At 46.2% G+C, this 19,859-nt stretch overlaps 2 protein-coding genes across 2 annotated transcripts in view; one reads left to right on the plus strand and one right to left on the minus strand.

Moving 5' to 3' along the window:
- RIMBP2 (RIMS binding protein 2) overlaps positions 1-1,056 on the plus strand; it is a gene marked incomplete at its 5' end in the record, with an annotated part of 40,894 nt that extends 39,838 nt beyond the window's left edge. Inside the window, one exon of the mRNA XM_083373414.1 lies at positions 692-1,056. Within this exon, the coding sequence (XP_083229540.1) occupies positions 692-883 (192 nt within the window). The 3' untranslated portion in view covers positions 884-1,056. The remainder of the gene's footprint in view (positions 1-691) is intronic.
- Positions 1,057-3,608: 2,552 nt separating this feature from the next.
- On the minus strand, positions 3,609-18,730 carry PIWIL1 (piwi like RNA-mediated gene silencing 1). The gene is made up of 20 exons (XM_083373880.1): positions 18,632-18,730; positions 18,251-18,374; positions 16,888-17,013; positions 15,907-16,121; positions 15,068-15,189; positions 14,453-14,533; positions 13,828-14,025; positions 13,128-13,239; positions 12,420-12,546; positions 11,433-11,550; positions 11,071-11,185; positions 10,738-10,925; positions 10,002-10,074; positions 9,081-9,281; positions 8,555-8,658; positions 7,716-7,786; positions 7,371-7,524; positions 6,619-6,744; positions 5,103-5,250; positions 3,609-4,045 (listed from the first exon to the last, which is right to left on the minus strand). The coding sequence occupies exons 1-20, from the start codon at positions 18,710-18,712 to the stop codon at positions 3,929-3,931; spliced, it is 2,601 nt and encodes an 866-aa protein (XP_083230006.1). The 5' UTR covers positions 18,713-18,730; the 3' UTR covers positions 3,609-3,928.
- Positions 18,731-19,859: the final 1,129 nt, after the last annotated feature.

A 19,859-nucleotide genomic window follows, 5' to 3' on the forward strand; every position in this document is an offset into this window, starting at 1 on the left:
GTGTGTGTGTGTGTGTTTAATGCAGCGTTTGTCAACTTTGACCACTTTAAGATGGGTGGACTTCAACTCCCAGAATTGTCCCGCCAGCAGTGATCAAGACTGAGTGCTCTAGATTAGGGGTCCCCAACCCCCGGTCTGTGGACTGGTACCGGGCCGCGGCATACCAGCAACCGGTCCGCACAAACAAGCAAAGCCCCATCCGCAACATTGCAGGCAGCGCACAAAAACACACAACCTCCGGTCCACGGGAAAATAACCTCTTCTCCACAGAACTGGTCCCTGGTGCCCAAAAAGTTGGGGACCTCTGGTATAGGGCAGAGGGGGGGTGGTCCTCAATCCCCAGTGTTTGGACCAGTACCAGGCCGTGGTATGCCAGCAACCGGTCCACACAAACGAGCCAAGCCCTATCCGCGAGATGCAGGCAAGCACACAAAACCACGCACCTTCTGGTCTACAGAAAAAAACAAACACCTCTCTCCACGGAACCAGTGGTCCCTGGTGCCCGAAAGCTTGGGGACCTCTGCTCTAGATCGGTGTTGGCTGGAGAATTCTGGGAGTTGAAGTTTCCCCCCCCCCATCTTCAATAGGCCAATGATTGAGAATCCCTGGTTTAACGAATGAAAAAGCAAACGCTGCTTTCTTGTTGTCCATGACCACAACCTTCCAGTAAACTTAACAATATACCTATCAGGTTCCTCCTGAGAACACAGGTACGCCACCAAGGAGAGCGCCAAGCCCCACAGCCCATCTCCCATCGGGGTCACCTCTGCCAGCTATGGGTTCTGGTAGTCCCAGGCGAGGCAGAGAGGTCTCTTCGACCAAGGCGAAGGGTCTCTTTTCCAAAGGGAAGAAACTGCTCAAAAGACTGGGTGCCGTGAAATGAAAATTGCAACCATCTGGACATCCTCTAAAATCATCAGACTTTGCTTTTTAAACAAACAAACACCCCACCCATATGCAGACCGATCTAGAAACGCCCAAAATTAGGGATTTCAGGACTATTTCAAGCGGATTTTCTAGACGCAGAGCTTGCACGCCGCGCGGCCCCTTCCTCTCCCCCCCCTTTTTTATTTATTTATTATTTATTTATTTATTTATTTATTTATTCTTATTAAGCGCATTCTGTTGTCTCCAGAAACTTCTCTTGTCTGGATTGGTCTCGCTTCAGGCGTGGCAGTGCCGCTTAAAAAAAAGAAAGGCTTTTTTTTTTTTTAACGTTAACCTGTTTTCTCAAACAAACAAAAATTAAAGAGAGAAGATGGGTTTAAGGAACTTAAAGCTGCACCAATCCTAAGGGACTTCGTTTCCTATTTCCATTTTTCCCCCCCTATTCCTAAGTTCCTATTTCCACTTGCCTGAAAGTGGAAAACAAACAAACTTAAAAACAATTTTTAAAAAACCACCCCGTGTTTATTCACCCAAGTGACGCATATACATGGTCTTGAAACTCCTAGTTTGCCAGAAGCCTTGATGTTTGCCTTATAAAATGCACAATTATTTGTACTGTCCGAACTCTGCAGCGTAAACTTTCTATGTACTCTGTGTTGACCTGTTAACGGTTCCATTCTGACCGAGACGCCCATCCTTTTAAAAGGCCGTGATGGAGTCCCGATTCGTGTCCGGTATTAATTCCTGGGGAAGTGTGAAAATGTCGTGCAAAAGGTTGTTTCCCCCCCCCCCCCAACCGTCTGCGTTAAGTTCTGCTGTTCGGCTTCTCAAGTAACGCTATAAAAATAAATAAAAATAAAGCAAAACCGATTAGGGCAAACAAGCGTTGCGAGAAAAAAAAGAAAAGCAAAGCAGATTTAAGGTAGGCGTTGCTTGGGGGTTTCCATATTGTTGAGCTCTGAATGAGTCAAATACGCAGAAGGAAATAATAACACGAAAATATTGTATTATTCCTGGGCCACTGCCAGCAAAAAGTCTCTCAAAGCAGAAAGGTTGAATTTTGTCACGGATGACCACTTGTTGTGACTGGAGACAAAAAGACGGGAGTCGCACAACCACTGCGTACTTGCTGGCGCGGGGGGAATAGAGGTTATTTGGCTGTTGAAGACTTTTGTAACCATTTGTATATTCTTTTTACTGTTTATACATACTTTTCAGACTGCCTTTGTTTTATAATTGATGGAAGGTTTGTAATATGAATGATCAAAGCTTTTCCCCATTGTGTCTTCAAAGAAATGTGTAAATTCTTGTAAAATAATATATAGTGTGCTAGATTCATGTAAAGGAAAAAAAATATGGCCTAAACTCGTGGTAAAAGTAACTGTGTGGGCGTGTGCATGTGTACAGTTGTTAATGTGTAAATTATTTTATATAAATAAATTTGATATTTTGTAGGAGGGCTTGGCTCCTGAATGAACCAATTAGCCACATATGAGCAAATTCAGACATGTTGGCTAAACGTGGTTTAACCAGTAGCAGAGGACACAGAAGCGTGACTGACTCACCATGGCCAAAATCTCAGTTTACAGTCCAGGACACTAGGTTTAATCTTAGCCTATTACTTACATGTGAATCCAGTTGTTATAGTGAGGACTTTAAAATACCTGGCAAAGTTTATATGTCTCTGAATAAGGGAACCAACTTTTCACAAATGGTGGATACAGAGGGTCCTCTAACTTGTGAGCCCCAAATTTATGTCGCCAAGTGGGAAATTAGTTAAATGAGCCTTGCCCCATTTTAACGACCTTCCTTGCCACCGCTGTTAAGCGAATCTGGCTTCCCCACTGATTTTGCTTGTTGGGAGGTTGCAAAAGGAGATTATGTGATCCCGGGACACTCTTGTCATAAATGTGAGTCAGCTGTCAAGCGGCCAATGTAAATCACGTGTGTGTGTGTGTGTGTGTGTGTGTGTGTGTGCGCGCGCGTGTGCGCAATGGTCATAAGTGTGGAAAAACAGTTGTAAGTCACTTTTTTCAGAGCTGCTGTAATTTCCAACAGTCACTAAGCAACCTGTATAAGCCCAAAGAGAATTTCTGCTTATACTTCAGCATCTTTAGGGCGAAAGGCTGAATCAAACAATGCGTATTCTGATGCCTCTAAACCAGGGGTAGGCAACCTTGGCTTTTATGACTCGTGGACTTCAACTCCCAGAATTCCTCAGCCAGCCATGCTGAGGGAAAAGGGAGTTTCCAAGCTGAGCCATGCTGGCTCAGGAATTCTGGGAGTTGAAGTCCACGACTCGTAAAAGAGCCAAGGTTGCCTACCCATCTTAGAACATAGAATCACTGGGCTGAAAGGGACCTCAGAGGTCTCCTAGCCCAACCCCTTGCTCTCAAGCAGGAGACCTTATTCCAGGTCTTCAAACTTGGGTTCTTTTATGACTCGTGGACTTCAACTCCCAGAATTCCTCAGCCAGCCATGCTGAGGGAGGTTTCCAAGCTGAGCCATGCTGGCTCAGGAATTCTGGGAGTTGAAGTCCACAAGTCATAAAAGATCCAAGGTTGCCTACCCCTGGCTTTAAACTCACCCAGGTTGTGTTTGCAAGGAAAGGAGACCCAGCGGTTGAGAAGGCAGCTTGTCTACCTCGCTATGTCCTGATTCCCCAAGCCAAACCCCTTGCTGGATGCTACCCTTTGAAAAACGGATTCCGACACACATGCTCGGCCGACATTAAATTAACTTTATTCTTAACACCGCCGATGAAGCCACTCTTTGGGCAACAAAACAGGAACATGCTCCAGTAAAAATTTATCTGGAGAAACTTAACTAAGTCATGCAGGCACAAATGATGATGATATTAATGATAATAATAAAATGATAATCTTGATATAGTTATCACTGATGTGTGCAATACAACAGCACCAAATATCTACTCAATTGAGTTTTAAGGCACCTCTTTATTCCCCCCCCCCCCAACAAAAGAACTCTCTCTGGTCCAAATTCTCTTTCCGTTCCATTATACCGTCTCCTCTGGCAAGACTCACAGATAATAAAGTTTCTCTGAAAGGGCTAAGTTTGGCTCTCTGTGGATACTTTGCCCCACGAGGAACGCCAGCTTATGGGCATACTGGCAGGGGGCAGGGACCCGAATGACTCCCTGCAGAGAAAGGAAGAGACACAAAACAGCCCATCAGCACCATTGTTAAGGTAACAGCCATATTCTGGGATGCAGCAAACCTCAACTTGAAGTCTTTGGATGAGGATTCATGTTCGCTGGCTCAGGAATTCTGGGAGTTGAAGTCCATGTCATAAAAGAGCTGAGGTTGCCTACCCCTGTTCTAGAATGACTGAAGAGGCCCATGACTTTAGGAATCAAAGGAATTTCGCCTTTTAACTTTTTAAGAAGGAAAAAAAAGGAACAAAAATTCAACAGGGGCAGATCCACCAAGAAGAGACAATCTAGATACAATAATAATAATGTTGGAAGGGACCTTGGGGGTCATCTAGTCCAACCCCCTGCTCAGGCAGGAAACCCTACACCATTTCAGACAAACGGCTGTCCAGCCTCTTCTTAAAAGCCTCCAGTGTTGGAGCATTCACAGCTTCTGGAGGCAGGTTGTTCCACAGGTTAATTGTTCTAACTGCCATAAATAAATGGAGGTTTTAAAACATAACCTTATCTAGAGGACCAAGGGATAACTTAAGATTTCCCAAAGAGGTATCCTGTGACTCATCTCATTCAAACCCAGAAAAGCTGGTGAGGCTACAGATAATAATAATAATAATAAAAAAGAAATCTGTCAATGGGTTGGGGATCATCAGAAACTACTTTTCAACTTGATGGGAGGTGCGCTCGCCTACAACAACGGCAGAAGTATTGATCTCTACATTCCTGAGCTGCAGAACATGACAATATCTAAACGCAACTACTTTGTTGTTACGTTTCTGTATTACTTTATTGACTTAGTCCAACTTTTAGGGAATTTTCTAGGCGGCTAAAACCACCACTGTACTCATTTCTCCCCCCCCTTTCCATCCTAACTTGTAGACAAAACCTGCTCCCTATCCAGGTTTTGGGGAACGAGGTAAGACTGGAATAAGAAATAGGAAGTTTTCTTCCCTTGAATGTTGAGGTTAGTAAAAAGCCTACAGCTTAACTGGTGTCAGTGCTAAGTAATCGTGGAAGGCCCACTAAAGGGCAAGTTACTACTTACCGGCCAATTGTAGTACATATGACACAGCTTATACGTTAGCCTCTGCATGTAGTCAGGCTTCAGTGCGCTGCTGTCATAGATGACGTTGTAATGGGTGGGTGCCACTGTGCCGCTTTTCACGGACTGACTCACAATGAAGAAATCGTACCTAGAGGAGAATCAGATCAAAGCTGTCTCGAGATATGTTCAAGCCTGGAGAATTTCATCCAGGGATGGTACTCTGCGCTGAGAACAGTCCCTTCGGTGGCTAATGGGAAGTCCTTGGGCAGAATGGAAGGTAAAAGACTTCCCATTAATTCAAATTGTTCGGGTGACGTAGGTCAACATTTGTCACCTGATGTCTACATTTTTTGACCCATCACTGGGCTTTTCCCTAAAGAGCTGACCTTGTTCCAGCCTGGTCATCTTTTGTTTCCTGCCTCCTCCTGGGTCTCACAAGGAAATATGAGACAAACTCTCCCCCTATTTTCTTCTCCCTTCTGTTTGGACTTATCTCACATCAAAAATGTTAGCTCCCAACGGAGCCTGGTGTAGAGCTCTGTAAAGGCTTAAAGAAGATATTCAACAGCTGTTGGAGAACATCGGGCTAACCCTGGAAGGGAGGAAGGGGTGAGAAAGAAACTCAGAGACTGCCCCTATCTTGATGCTCTTTGGTACGAGGAGAAAGAATCGAGATCGTTCTGAAATAACAGGTTGGAAGAACGGGAAATAGGCAATTAAAAGCCTTAATCTCGTAGCCTTCCTTCCTCAAGCAATAACAGAGTTGGAAAAGACCTTGGCAGTCTTCTCGTTCAACCCCCTACTCAAGCAGGTGACCCTAAACCATTTCAGACAAGTGGTTGTCAAATCTCTGCTGTAAAACCTCCAGTGTTGTGGAGCACCCACAATTTCTGGAGGCAAGGCCTTCCACTGATTAGCTGTTCTGTCAGGAAATTTTCTCCTTAGTTCTAGGTTGCTTCTGTCCTTGATTAGTTTCCATCCATTGCTTCTTGTCCTGCCTTCGGGTGCTTTGGAGAATAGCTTGACACCCCCCCCCTTCCTCTTCTTTGGGGCAGCCTCTTAGATGTTGGAAAATCCCCCCAAGAATAGAAATCCCTTGCCTTCCTGTTTTAAAACATCTATACTGTTCTCTAGGGACGCGGTGGCTCAGTGGGTTAGGACGCTGAGCTTGTCGATCAGAAGGTCGGCCGTTTGGCGGGTCGAATCCCAAGTGCCGCGTAGCAGAGTGAGCGCCTGTTACTCGTCCCAGCTTCTGCCAACCTAGCAGTTCGAAAGCACGTAAAAATGCAAGTAGAAAAATAGGGACCACTCCGGTGGGAAGGTAACAGCGTTCCGTGCGCCTTTGGCGTCTAGTCATGCCGGCCACATGACCACGGAGACGTCCTCGGACAAGCGCTGGCTCTTCGCCTTTGAAACGGAGATGAGCACCGGCCCCTAGAGTCGGAAACGACTAGCACGCATGTGCGGGGGAACCTTTAACTTACTGACTGTTCTCTTGAACTAACAGTTGACTTACCATTCTGGCCTGGTGACTTCTAGGTCAATAACTGTGCCAGGTGGTGGATTCTGTAGTTTTCCATCAATTTCGGCAAAGAATCTGCTGTTCACACGCTTCTTTACCACGATCACCGTTAGTTTGGGGCTTGAGAAGATTGCACAGAAAGGGTTACGTTTGCATAAAGCGCTCAACATTTCTCAAGAGACAGACAGAAACTAAACGTGGCTTCCTTTCTTTCAACTGATTGTCCTCTGCTGTTCTTGGAAAATTTAAAATGTGCAATGAATTCAAAGCAAATCTGTCCGTAAAATTGCCCTTGCAGGCAAACCAAATGTGATACACAGAATCACAAATACGCTGAGTTGGTGTCAGCAACTTTTGTAGCCTAGAAAGATTTACATGAAGATTTTTTTTTTACGCGTGATCTCTTGTGTAATTCCCCGCCCCCATTATTTCTATTTCTTTGGCTGTCCTTAATGTTGCCCAAAGACATTTCCAAGCGAGCCACTCTGTAAATTAAATAAAAATAAGGCTCGATACGGCTTCTTTATTCACAGCACCTGCATTCTGCTGCCTTATTATATACCTTACAGTCCAACCCTGTCCCCAAATCACATGTGTTCTAGAAATCCTCTTGCTCCAAGGAATTGCAGCCCTACAAATTTACAAAGCGCCTTATGAGGTTGAAGTAAACTTGCACTTTGGAGTATGGCAGCCTACCCAATCAAGCCCTCTTCCTCCCAGGCAACTTAGTTAGGCACCCAACTTACCGATAGTCAGCCCCAACTGTTTTCAAGCACTCCAAAAACTGTGGGATTTCATAGCTCACCAAGGTTTTTAACTGACCGTCCCCGACACCGTCGCGATACACAATGATACGAGTTGGCATGTGTTCGTTGTAGGAATACCAAGTCCTGAGTGCCGCTTAAAGAAAGATGAGGCAGCAATTTACAAGAATGAAACCGGATCCCCAACTCAAAGAGCTCAGCCTTACCATCCCTAGACCCCCCCAAAAGCCAGTTTTTATCAAGACGGTCGTGTTTCAAATGTAGAACTGTTGTTTCTTTAGACGTGTAAAACGCCCAAGCGTTGGCACGTTGTCGCGGTGATTTTACCTTGTAGGCACACTTTGAGTCCATCCACAATTTCTTGCCCACGATCTTGAAGCACACAGCGTGAATACCAACTGTCAAGGGAAGACAAAAAGGCTCAGATCCCCAGAGACGTCCTCTGTCCTTCTGCCAATGACTTACAACCAAAATTGGGACCAGAATTCTGACCTTAAGTGAGAAGCACCTATGTGACTGGACTTGATTTTACAGTGGTTACTGAGCAAATAATGTGGTTGTTAAGTCCGAATCACCTAGTCGTAAGTCCGATATGCCATAGGCTCCTTGGCACAGAATGGGACAACTCGCCCTGAGACAATTTAACAATTCAATTTAATTGCTTAAACTAAATTTTTTTAAAAAAATTGTTGTCATGCACACTTCACTCTGTCCCTCCTTTGGCATCTTTTAATGACTCTATTCTGTTCCACCATTTCCTTGATACTGTCCCACAGCAATTCGGCACTGGTGAGTTGGCCGTGACGAATCATCTCTCTCTCCTCTAAAGCAGCAAAAACTGTTGCAAATTAGTCACGTGACCACAGGATGCTGCAACCGGTCATACGTGTGAACCAGTGCCCAGAAGAGGGCCATGTGATTGCAGGGCGGGAGGCTGGACATTTTACAACAGCCGGAAGTGCTTTTATACTTGCCAAGCACCCTTTCTGAGGCCGTTGTAACTCTGGATGGTCGCTAAATGATTAGTTGTACAGTAAGTTGAGGACGGCCTGAACACAGCAAAGCCATCCCCGAATGGCAACGCAGCCATTTGTGTGGATCACGTTTACAGTACGTTTTCCTAAAAGGACGATGTGTAGCTCTTGAAAATGTCTTAGCAATCCTACCGGGTCATTCCATGATTCAAACTCGCAACAAATGCCGCCACTGATCGCCGTCCAGCCGAGATGTCATGGTAACAGTCGATTCCCACAATCATGAGTTGTTTCATCTGGAATATTGGAGGAAGAAAAAGTGAGCTATTCTTATGAGAGAGCTGGTCTGGTCTACTGGTTAAGGCACCAGGCTAGAAAACGGCAGGCTGCGAGTTCTAGTCCTGCCTTAGCCTTGAAAACTGGCTGGGTGACCTTGGGCGGCTCCCTCTCTCTCAGCCCAACCCACCTCACAGGGTTGTTGTTGCGGGGGGAAATAGGAGGAGGAAGGTGGGTTCGCCACCTTGAGTTATTTGCAAAAAAATAAAGGCGGGGTATTAATTAGTAAGTCAACACAACTTGTCAATGAACTGGGGCAAAACACAAGGCATCCCAAAACAAGCTAAATTAAACTTTCATGTGGGTTTTTTTTAACAGGGCTGCTAAGCTAAACACCGCTGGAAGGGGGAAAAAGAAAAAAGAAAAAGAAAAAGCTACTTACTGGGATTTCAACACTCCAGAGTTCGCCCCCCATTTTACAGTTCATCTGTAAGGCAATTTTGGTGGCTATCGCCATGACAGTTTGCGGCTTGCTCAAGGTGCGGGCCAGGACACACTGGCTGGGAGTGGGACAATCGGTACACAAGTATTTCTTGATTGCATCGTATTTGTCTTTACGGTTACTGGACAGGAGACAGACCACCTTGAAGGAGAAGACATTTTTTTAAAAAAAAATCCCATTTATATCCCGCCCTTCTCCGAAGACTCAGGGCGGCTTACAATCTAAAGCACAAATCAATGTGCTTAGCATTCGATGCATCCCAGTTTTTACTGAAAACCTCAAGCGTCTCTGTTCTAGCTTGTTGGGAATCCCATCACAGGCTACGTTAAGCAGAGCTACCGTAGAGAAGCCTGCGTCATCTTTCACCTTTTACACGGGGGTGTTAAGACAACTAAATCTGGGACGTGCTGGATGACCTTTGCTGTGCTACCTTTCCATCCTTTCAAAGACGATTCAGATGCTCCAGTTAGAGAATGTCATCCTATTAGCATTTAAGGAAAGAGCAAAGTCCTGATTTCTGGGGGTTTCCTGAGGCTGCTCATAGGCCTTCTAGAGGAATCACCCCCCCCCACTCCATTTCCCAACCATCTTCACAGGCGCCCTCCGAATCTTACAGATCATATTTAATCCTGATCTTGGCACGAGGTATCAACTGGTAAGAACAGTGGGACCTGTCAGGGTTGCTGCCCCATTTATTCCTAGAAGCCAAACTCCAGAGGGTGGTTTAACCACTGGCACAAGGGTTTAAACCAGAGCCAACTTGTGGTTCCCTACATCCTGCGCTCAATGGATAATCCTGGGTAGTACGGGATCAGACAAACCACGATAGCATTCCAGTTCACGGGAACACATTGTCCATACCATCTGAGTATCGGAGGTAATCTTCTGCTTCAAGGTTCTCAGGTACGCCTCTGTTCGGTCCTCAACTTCAGCCCTACAAAGAAAGGCCATTTCACTGTAGAAATTGACGTTTTCTCAACCTGGACAACCTGAAGGCGTGCAGGGAAATTTGGGAGCTGAAGTCCACAAATCTTTAAAGTTGCCTAGGTTGAGAAACAGGTAGATCCTTGACTTTTGACCTGCAGCTGGCACTAGAACTCCTGCCATTAAGTGATGGGCTCATTAAGTGAGACTTGCCTGATTTTACAACACTCTTTTGCTGTGGTCACTAAATGAATCTAGCTCCCTCCCACCCCACCCCCGTTGGTGGGAACTGGCTGGAAAGGTTTCAAAGGCTGCTCATGTGACCCTGCCACCCGAATTTTGATCACATGACTGTGGGGCTGCAGCAATGGCCATAAATGCGAGGACCGGTTATAAGATGCTTTTCTGAATGTAGCTGTCACTTCAAATGACCGTTAACCGAAGGCTTGTAAGCTGAGGACTACCTTTCTTCGTTAGCTGCCAACCTGGCTACTCTAGACAAAAGTTACAAACCCCACCTCCAAAACACGGCACTCCTCTCCGAGAACTAGCTTCAGCTGGGAATTCCCAGAGGGGAAGGGGAAACCGAGTCGCGGTTTAAATTGGCGGCTTTCCGTTTCTGAAGCCCCTGCTGCTGCTTCTGGCGAAGAACCCGGGACCGGGCGGTGCTTACATGATGGCTTTGTTCATTCTTATGCCCATGGCGGGGGTGACTTTGAAAAGGTTTTGGACCAGAACGTTAGCAGCGTCGTAATTTCGGCGGGTGTAGATCAGCAGCCAGTTATCCAGGGGTTTCACACTGGTCAGGGTAGCGCCCCTCGTTTCCCTGGACCAGTCGGCCAGATGTGGGTTGTAGTCAAACTGAAAGGAAACAATCCAGAGCTCAGCACTTAGGAACTGGCAAAATCTCTCTCTCTCTCTTTTTAAAAATCTATCACGTTTAACCTGCCTGTATTTGAGGGGGGGAGTTTGTTTTAACGCGCTTGAGGAAGGAAGGGTTACCTACCATTTTCCCTCCCTGACGAATTTTTTCGGATTGGACCACTCGCCCCGAAAAGGAAAGCAGTTTAGATTCAAAGCTTAGCCCCCAATCCCGTAGCTCTTTCTGAACATTGTCATCTCTGCAAAAAATAAAAATAAAAATGGAGCTGGTAGATCAGGGGTGTCCAATGTGGGCAGCCTGGAATCGTCAACTCCCTGAATTGAAGTCCACAAGTCTTAAATGTTGCCCATGTTCGACTCCCCTGCAGGAGATGGTTGTTTATTCATACAGACTCTGGTTTATGCCACCTTTTCCCATCTTGATTCCTTCCCTTACAGATTTTTTTTTTGGGGAGGGGGGTTTTTTGCGAGATTCTGGCAACCTACTTATTAATGTAATTGATGAGCCGTCCAACTTCACGCATTCTTTGTTCTGGCGCAAGCCTTGTGTGAACAGACAGATCTTTCATTACGTTAAAATCGCTTCGCATCTTGTTAGTCAGGCCTACAAAGAGGAAAAAGTAAAACGCCCAGAGGGAGTGGGGGGGAGAAACATACAATAAAATCAATTTCTGTCACCAGCACTCAGACCCAACTCATTTATTATCCCCCAAAAAGAACTATTCTAAAAGTTAAAACATTCCCCTTTTTATAATTGTCAAGGCGGCAGCAGCTGGAGATATAATGATCATTTTCGTTAGAGAACTCTCGGCGTTACATTAGGTAAAAAGAAACTGCCTCATTTCCAAATAGGAAGCTGAAAAGGACCATAGAGTTGATAATAATAATAATAAGAGTTGGAGGTCTTCCAGTCCAACCCCCTGCTCAGGCAGGAAACCCTACACCATTCCAGACAAAACGTCGTCCAGTCTCTTCTTAAAAACTTCCAGTGTTGGAGCTCCCACAGATTCTGGAGTCAAGTCGTTCCACGGGTTAATTGTTCTCACTGTCAGGAAGTTTCTCCTTAGTTCTAGGTTGCTTCTCTCCTTGATTACTTTCCATCTGTTGCTTCTTCTCCTGCTTTCTGGTTCTTTGAATAGGTTGACCTTCCTCTCCGTTGTGGCAGCCCCCGAGTTAGAAGAGGGGGGTCAAGCTATTCTCCAAAGTACCTGAAGGCAGGAGAAGAAGCAACGGATGGAAACCAACCAAGGAGAGAAGCAACCTGGAACGAAGGAGGAATTTCCTGACAGTGAGAACAATTAATTAGCGGAACGACCTGCCTTCAAGTTCAACCCCTTGCCCACCCCAGAGATTGTCCAAACTTTTCTTGAAAAGCCTCCAGCAATGGAGTGCCACCACTCCAGGAGGCAGGCCAAATTCCGTCGACCAAGTACCCACTATAGGAGAAGAAAGGCAGTTTTTGAACGATCAGACCTGTAAGGTAGCAGAGTTCAGGGATGAGTATCAGTGGTCCTGCCAAGGCACCAGACGGGCCTCTTGCCCTCTTGGGTTGGCTAATCAGAACAGGCTGGCTCAAGTCGGTGATTTCTTGAGTGTATTGCTGTTTTGAAAAGCAGAGAAACACTGTTCTGAGATCCGACACACAGAAGGCAGAAAGAGGCTTCCTGTTGCAAATCTTAAGGCAAGAAGCAGCTTTGTGAGAGAGGAAAGCGGGTTTTTTTTTGTAAATTGCAAAGAAAAATTTGCTTTGGGAAAGGAAGATCGACTCTGTGCTTCAACCATGCCCTTGATCTAGGTCCCCCTTTCCCTTTCTGGGACCCCTTTTCAATGAGGTCGCATGGCAAGATTTTTGTGGGGGAGAGGGTAGGAGGAGCAACTATGCTTTTAAAGCATTTTTGGGGTGCCTGGAGGTTTAAGCCCTGCAATTCAGTTTCAACAACTGTACAACCTGGTAATCGAACAGAGAGCATTGCCAAGCCATTTAACATTTCAAATTCCCCGCGGGCCGTTTTGAATTACAAATTCAAATGATGAATGGGCTGATCAATGCCTTTGACTGAGCAAAAACCTAGCCTTGGCATTAACACATTAGGGATCTGGCCCACTTAAAAAAGGGGTGGGGAGGGGAAACCCCACAACCAGATCCTTTTCATTCCCACCAAAACCTCAGCTGCTCCGTACCATCTTGTAGTAGTCCACAAAGCTGATCATGCTTCCGTCTGATTTTTTGAAGGAACTTCGAGGATTCGACTCCCAATCGATATCGTCCACCCGGTAGGTTTTGTTGTTATACCTGGGCAGAGGGTTGGACAGCTTCGTTGTTCTCAATTACCTTAAGTCTCAATCTGAGTTTCTTGACCGCTCTGCTCGCAGCCTCCCCGGGTCGCCCCATCGCCACTGGCGACCTCCTCAGCTGGCTTCCAACAGGTCGAGTCAGTGGGGGGAAGCTAGATTTGCTTAAAGACCGCGTGACTCACTTAACAACCTGCAGTGACTGCCTGAACCGTCGTGGCCAGAGAGATGGCAAAATCAGGAAAGGCTCACTTAATGATCACCTTGCGTAGCGATGGAAATGTTGATTTCCCCCCCTGGCCCTTTCCCACTGTGGTTGTAAATCGAGGACTAACCGGGAAAGCAAAAAGTTTTGATCTACACCAGAGGTCCCCAACCTTTCAGGCACTGGGGACCCATTACGTGGAAAGAGGTTTTTCCACGGACCAGAGAGGGTGTGGTTTTGTGTGCTGCCTGCATCCCACAGATGGGGCTTTCTTTGTTTGTGTGGACCAGTTGTTGGCAAGCCATGGCCCGGTACCGGTCCATGGACCGAGGGTTGGGGACCCCCTGCTCTACACCATTAAAGTCAAAAATTCATCGACTTTACCGGGTAAGGACAATCACACCGATGAGTTCCTTCGTGCAGATTTCTCGGAACCGCTCTTCTCCAACCTGATCGTACAAGGTGTACATAAAATCCAGGACGGTCTCGCTCCGGAGGACCTTGTGACTCACGTCTGTGCAAAGCATGATGCTGGTCTCGTATTGCAGAATGGAAGTGGTGAAGCCGGGCCAGATCATCAGCCTGTGGGAGAGAGGGAAGAAATTCAGATTTAACCTTGCAACGCCCCGTGGCTCTCTTTGAAGCAAACAGCAAACTCCTCGCTCATCGGAAACAATTCCTGCCACGCATCGGTCTGCCAAGTCCCAGGCAGAAATCCCTTTTAAGTTGGCGGTCGGTTGGCTTATGAGACCAACATCCATGCGCGGGGCTTGTCCCCTTAAAAGTAATTATTTCAAGACACACTAAGGAAAATCAGCTTACTCGGGTTTGTAATCCCAGACCTTTTAAATACAAAAATGCTGCGGGCATCGGAATCATCACCTAAGGCAGAAATGAACGCTAATCTTTGTTAGGAGAGGCAGAATGTAATATCTAGAAGTTTCCAAAAGAAATAAGGGATTGAGTCTGGTCCCAACTGTGGTCATAAAGGCATTTCCAGGTTTGTTACCTGTGCTTAGGAATGCTGATTGGGTCACTTGGGTTGTAGTAATTCCGCCCAATCTGCTGCAAGTTCATTATTTTCAACAATCTGAGGAAAAAAAGCAGAAATGGAAAAGTAAGATCGTACACGGGGCTCTTAGCAGGAAATGAGTCTGATTTTGGCAATGGAGGATGGCTTTATTTTCTTCTCCTCTACCACGGGGAAGAAATCATCTTAATTACAATTGGAGGAATCACACCCAAATTTGAGCTCAGGTGCTCGTTTCAGATGATCGATCAACAAATTCCACGCCCATCCCCAAAACCCTCCAATTAACCAGGATGGGGCACGGCAGCAGCGTTAGAGAAAATGTGTCAGACTAAAAAAAGCTTGTCTGGACCAACTGGGACAACCCTAACCCCCTCAAAAAAAATAATAAAAAAAAGTGAAAGCCAAAATGTTTGCAGACCCTTCCCCACATTAATGAATTCTAGAAATTGTCTAGTAGAAATGTAACTGATTCCTCATACACTTAACAAAAAAAAAAGTCCTGGGTCTCTTATGCACAGATCCTAGTAATCCCAGCTCTAAAAGAAAAGAGAAGAAAAAAGCCATCAAATGCTTTTTGAAGTAAAGGCTAACCTTCTAAATATAATATTGTAGAACTGTAGGCAAGTTGGCGAAGTTGATGGAAGCTCATTGGTTAAAGTGATGGTGATCTTCACAGTCTCTCCCTGCCGTGTCTGGCTTAACACCTCCGTCACCTAAGAGAATCACCAAGAGTTATATTTTTTAGGCTGGGGTGATTTTAAACTCCAGAAGCCTTACGAAAACTGACTAGAATCAAAAAATGGACAAGAATACTTCCTAATTTCTAAATGCTTCTCATTCTATCTGCAATTACCATCCTCAATGCCACCACAACCGTGGTGGCCCAGTGGCTAAAATGCAGTATTGCAGGCTAACTCTGCCCACTGCCAGCAGTTCAGTGTTGACCGGCTCAAGGTTGACTCAGCCTTCCATCCTTCCGAGGTTGGTAAAATGAGGACCCAGATTCTTGGAGGCAATATGCTGACTCTGTAAACCGCTAAAGAGAGGGCTGGAAAGCACTGTGAAGCAGTATGTAAGTCTTAAGTGCTATTGGTAAGTGGGAAGGGAAGGGAAGGGCTGTAGTGGCGCAGTGGTTAGAGTGCAGTATCGCAGGCTAACTTTGCCAACTGCCAGCAGTTTCATCCTGACCAGCTCAAGGTTGACTCAGCGTTCCATCCTTCCAAAGTCAGTAAAATGAAGACCCAGATTGTTGGGGGCAACAGGCTGACTCTGTAAACCGCTTAGAGAGGGTTGTAAAGCATTATGAAGCGGCATGAGAGTCCAAGGGCTATTGCTCAATCTCAAAGACTCGATCTCCATAATTCTAAATTGCCACAGCCAGTAGAGGCTGTATCTGAACTATTCAGACTATGACAGAATATTGCCGGTACCTTATTTTCCAACTTCTTGGGTAAGAACAAAATGGACCCATCGAAAGCATGTGTCTTGCCAACCAAGTTCTCATGTTGTAACAGCAAGGCTGCCCGAAGACGACGGGCTTCCATCTGTGGGTTGTAGTCAATGTGGTACTGGTATAAAGCCCACTGTGGACGAGAAGTCAGCCGGAAGTGGTTGGCGCTTAATCTGATTACACTCCCCGACATACCTGTGGAAAGGTATCCATTTCTGTCAGCCATTTATTAACAAAACAGAATCACAGAGTTGGAAGGAACCTTGGAGGTCTTCTACTCCAGCCCCCTGCTCAGACAGGAAACCCTATATCATTCCAGACAAATGGCTGTCCAATCTCTTCTTAAAAACCTCGTGTTGGAGCATTCACAACTTCTGGAGGAAAGATATTCCACTGGTTTACTGTCCTCACTGTTAGGAACTTCCTCCTTAGTTCCAGGTTGCTTCTCTCTTTGATTAGCTTCCATCTGTTGCTTCTTGCCCTGCCTTCAGGTGCTTTGGAGAATGGGTTGACCCCCTCTTCTTTGTGGCAACCCCTGAGATATTGGAAGACTGCTATCATGTCATCCCTGGGGCCTGACTAGAAGACCTCCAAGGTCCCTTCCAGATTCTATTCTATTCTATTCTATTCTATTCTATTCTATTCTATTCTATTCTTATTCCTTTTCATTAAACTAGACATAGCCAATTCCAGCAACCATTCTTTAACAAGGATTTATTAAACAAGCATTTTCAACAGGTCTGCCACAGACTGCCGTACATTCAAACCATTAACAGTAAGAGCACATCAACTGCTAAGGGTGGGAAACCTGCATTTCCTCATGGAGGATTAACACATTGTTGGATGTTGTTACAACTGGAAGGGGCTGGAAGCATGCTTCTCCCAATAAAATGCCTCAAGCGTGACAGAAAGGGCACTCAAGAAAAACATGGGCAGTTTTCCTAAGGATCCCCTACAGTACCTGTTTTGGATTCTCTAACATGTTCCATTAAGTAACGGGTGTTTACACCAAGGTCATGGTAGTCTCTGCGGCGTCCACCTCGTTCTCCCAAACTCATTTCTTGAAAGCCTGTTGAAATCTGAAATTCTGTAAAGTAGAGGAGGGAAAAAATAGTCATAATCTGCATTTGTGCTTAATTCTGGACAATCTGCACCCTGATCGGGCAAGTGAGCTGCTGCTGCTAAAGGAGATCTAAAGCAGGGGTCTTGAAACTTGGCCCTTTTATGACTTGTGGACTTACCTGGCTGAGGAATTCTGGGAGTTGAAGTCCACAAGTCATAAAAGGGCCAAGTTTCAAGACCCCTGATCTAAAGTGACCCACTGGGGATGACACAGAAGTTAAGAAACCCTCAACAACGTGATCACAAGACTTGCCACTTTGCAACCCAGAGACAAAGCACCATATCAATTCCATGGCTGGTTAGGTCAGCGCCTACAGCTGCTTTTTTTAATAGGGAGGCATTAATGAAGAACTCAACAAATCATTTATAAGATTATCATCACTGAAAGGAGAGGTATGCGACTCCTACCAGATTAGGGTTTGGTTTTTATAAAAAAAAAAAGAGTGCACTAAGATTGAGAGAAGAGAATATTTGTAGCTCAGGGCTGAACTGTGGGGTCCTTGGTGCCGAATTGGATGGCTTTCTTCAAGACGTTTCATTACCCACCTAGGCAATACCATCAATGCTAGAAGGGAGTGGGATCAGCAAGCAAAAGAGGAGGAGGAGGAGGAGGAGGAGGAGGAGGAGGAGGAGGAGGAGGAAGACTTGAGCTCCTTGGTGCTCTCTGAGCCTGGCTGTATTCCTGCAGATGTTTCATTACCAAAGCAGGCAGTGCATCATGGCTAAGACTCCAGTAGGAATGCATACAGCGACCCAGGCAGCAGATCAAAGAAACAGCTGCACTCCCCCCACCTTATTTCTACTTCAGCAGCGCAAATTCAAAAGAGCCTTGGTGGAGCAGTGGGCTAATGCCTCCTTAAGTAACACCAGCTGCCTGCAATTAGTGCAGGTTCGAGTCCCACCAGGCTCAAGGTTGACTCAGCCTCCCATCCTTCCGAGGTAGGTAAAATGAGGACCCAGATTGTTGGGGGCAATAAGCTGACTTTGTAATAATGCCGCTTGGGGTATGTGTGTGAAAGCCCTAATAAGCAGGCATATACATAGAATGAAGGCTACTGCTAAGCTTGTAAGCCGCCCTGAGTCTTCGGAGAAGGGCGGGATATAAATGGAATTAAAATAAAAAAATAAAAATAAAAAAACTACGGTTCGACTCCAGGAACATGGAAGGGACCATATTCCTGCACTTGAGGCACCAAGCCTACCTTCCGATTTCAAAAGCGGGGCACCTTTTGGCTGGCCGATCCTAGCCTGAGCCCCATTTCCTCCTTCAGCTTGATGGGCTGGAGGCAGCTGGGGAGTTACTTGGCTGTATCCAGGCGCAGGAACCTGGAAGAGGCAAGGCTGGCTTAAAAAGGGGGCTGCTCAACGTTGAAAGACAACCCGCATTATGGTAAACGTCATGAACCACAGAGGCCACAGGTGACCCTCCAAAACCAGAACTATAATACTCATCATTCCACTGAACAGGCTAGCTGGGACTTCTTGGCTATGTAGTGTGGTGATTGGAGGAGCACCAGTAGCCCCGTCCTGCCGTCCAAGAGGTAAGTTTTTTTTAAAATTTCCTCATTTTTTTAAAAACTTACAGGAGCTGCTCCCACTGCAGATGCTTCCTGACCACGGGCTCGCCCTCTTGCCCGAGATCTTGCTCTTGCTCTCCCAGTCATTGTCTCACTGAACAAGCTGTAACGGCAGACAAACATGTTATTTTCATTCTCTTTTTTTCCCATTTCCAGGGATAAAAGAAATACAGCCTGCTTTAAACTTGAACCCGTTTCCAGTACATATTTTCCGGCAATGCGATTAATACATCAGGGGAATCTTCCCCATGGTTAGAAAATAATAATAATAATAATTTAATTTGTATACCGCCCTTCTCCCGAAGGACTCAGGGTGGTGAACAGGGCAATACATAATAAAAAACCAGGATACAAAAATTAAAAAGTAATTAAACTACAATGCCCGTAATAAATTAATACATATTAAAAGTTAAAACCGATTATAAAACCCAGCCCCAACCCATCAGACCAGGCCAGATTGTTCAAATAAATAGGTTTTTAAATCGCGCCGGAAGGAGCGAAGGTCGGGGGCCGTCCGGAGCTCAACCGGCAAGCGGTTCCAAAGGTCTGGCGCGCCCACAGAGAACGCTCTCCCCCTGGGGGCCACCAGTCGACATTCTCTGATCGGTGGCACCCTGAGGAGGCCCTCTCTGTGGGAGCGCACTGGACGGAGGGAAGTTGACGCCGGCCGCAGGTGTTGCCGTAGGTAATCCGGACCCATGCCATGTAGGGCTTTGTAAGTCATCACTAACACCTTGAACCTCACCCGGAGAGCAACCGGCAGCCAATGCAGCTCGCGGAGCAAAGGTGTAGCATGGGAGTATCGGGAAGCCCCCAGCACAACTCGCGCGGCTGCATTCTGCACCAGTTGGAGTCTCCGAGTGGACTTCAAGGGCAGCCCCATGTAGAGAGCATTACAGTAGTCTAGACGAGAAGTCACGAGCGCATGAGTGACTGTACGCAAGGCATCCCGGTCTAGATAGGGTCGCAACTGGCGCACCAGGCGAACCTGGGCAAAGCCCGCCCTAGTCACAGCTCCAATATGCTCTTCTAAAGAGAGCTGTGAATCTAGAAGGACCCCCAAGTTGTGCGCCCTATCTACGGGGGGTAATAGCTCACCCCCCCATGGTCAGAGATGGAATAACCGGAATTTCCCGGGATGCTAACATGACCTCAAAGGTGTCCTTCTTAGCCCAGAAGTAGAAGCCAGGATTTGAGGCTTATGGTTCCCTTGTTGTTTACTGCAAGCCCCAAC

The sequence above is a fragment of the Vipera ursinii genome (assembly GCF_947247035.1).
Source record: "Vipera ursinii genome assembly, chromosome: 14".
NCBI lineage: Eukaryota > Metazoa > Chordata > Lepidosauria > Squamata > Viperidae > Vipera > Vipera ursinii.

What these genes read in the sequence shown, in the direction of transcription:
- PIWIL1 (XM_083373880.1), bottom strand. Translation starts at nt 18,712, where the DNA reads ATGACTGGGAGAGCAAGAGCAAGATCTCGGGCAAGAGGGCGAGCCCGT. An exon ending in TTGTGGACTACTACAAGATG is followed by an intron (nt 12,547 to 13,127) that starts GTACGGAGCAGC and finishes TTTTCAAAACAG; the next exon opens with CAATACACTCAAGAAATCAC. An exon ending in ACAGTTGGGGCTGACTATCG is followed by an intron (nt 6,745 to 7,370) that starts GTAAGTTGGGTG and finishes AATCTTCTCAAG; the next exon opens with CCCCAAACTAACGGTGATCG.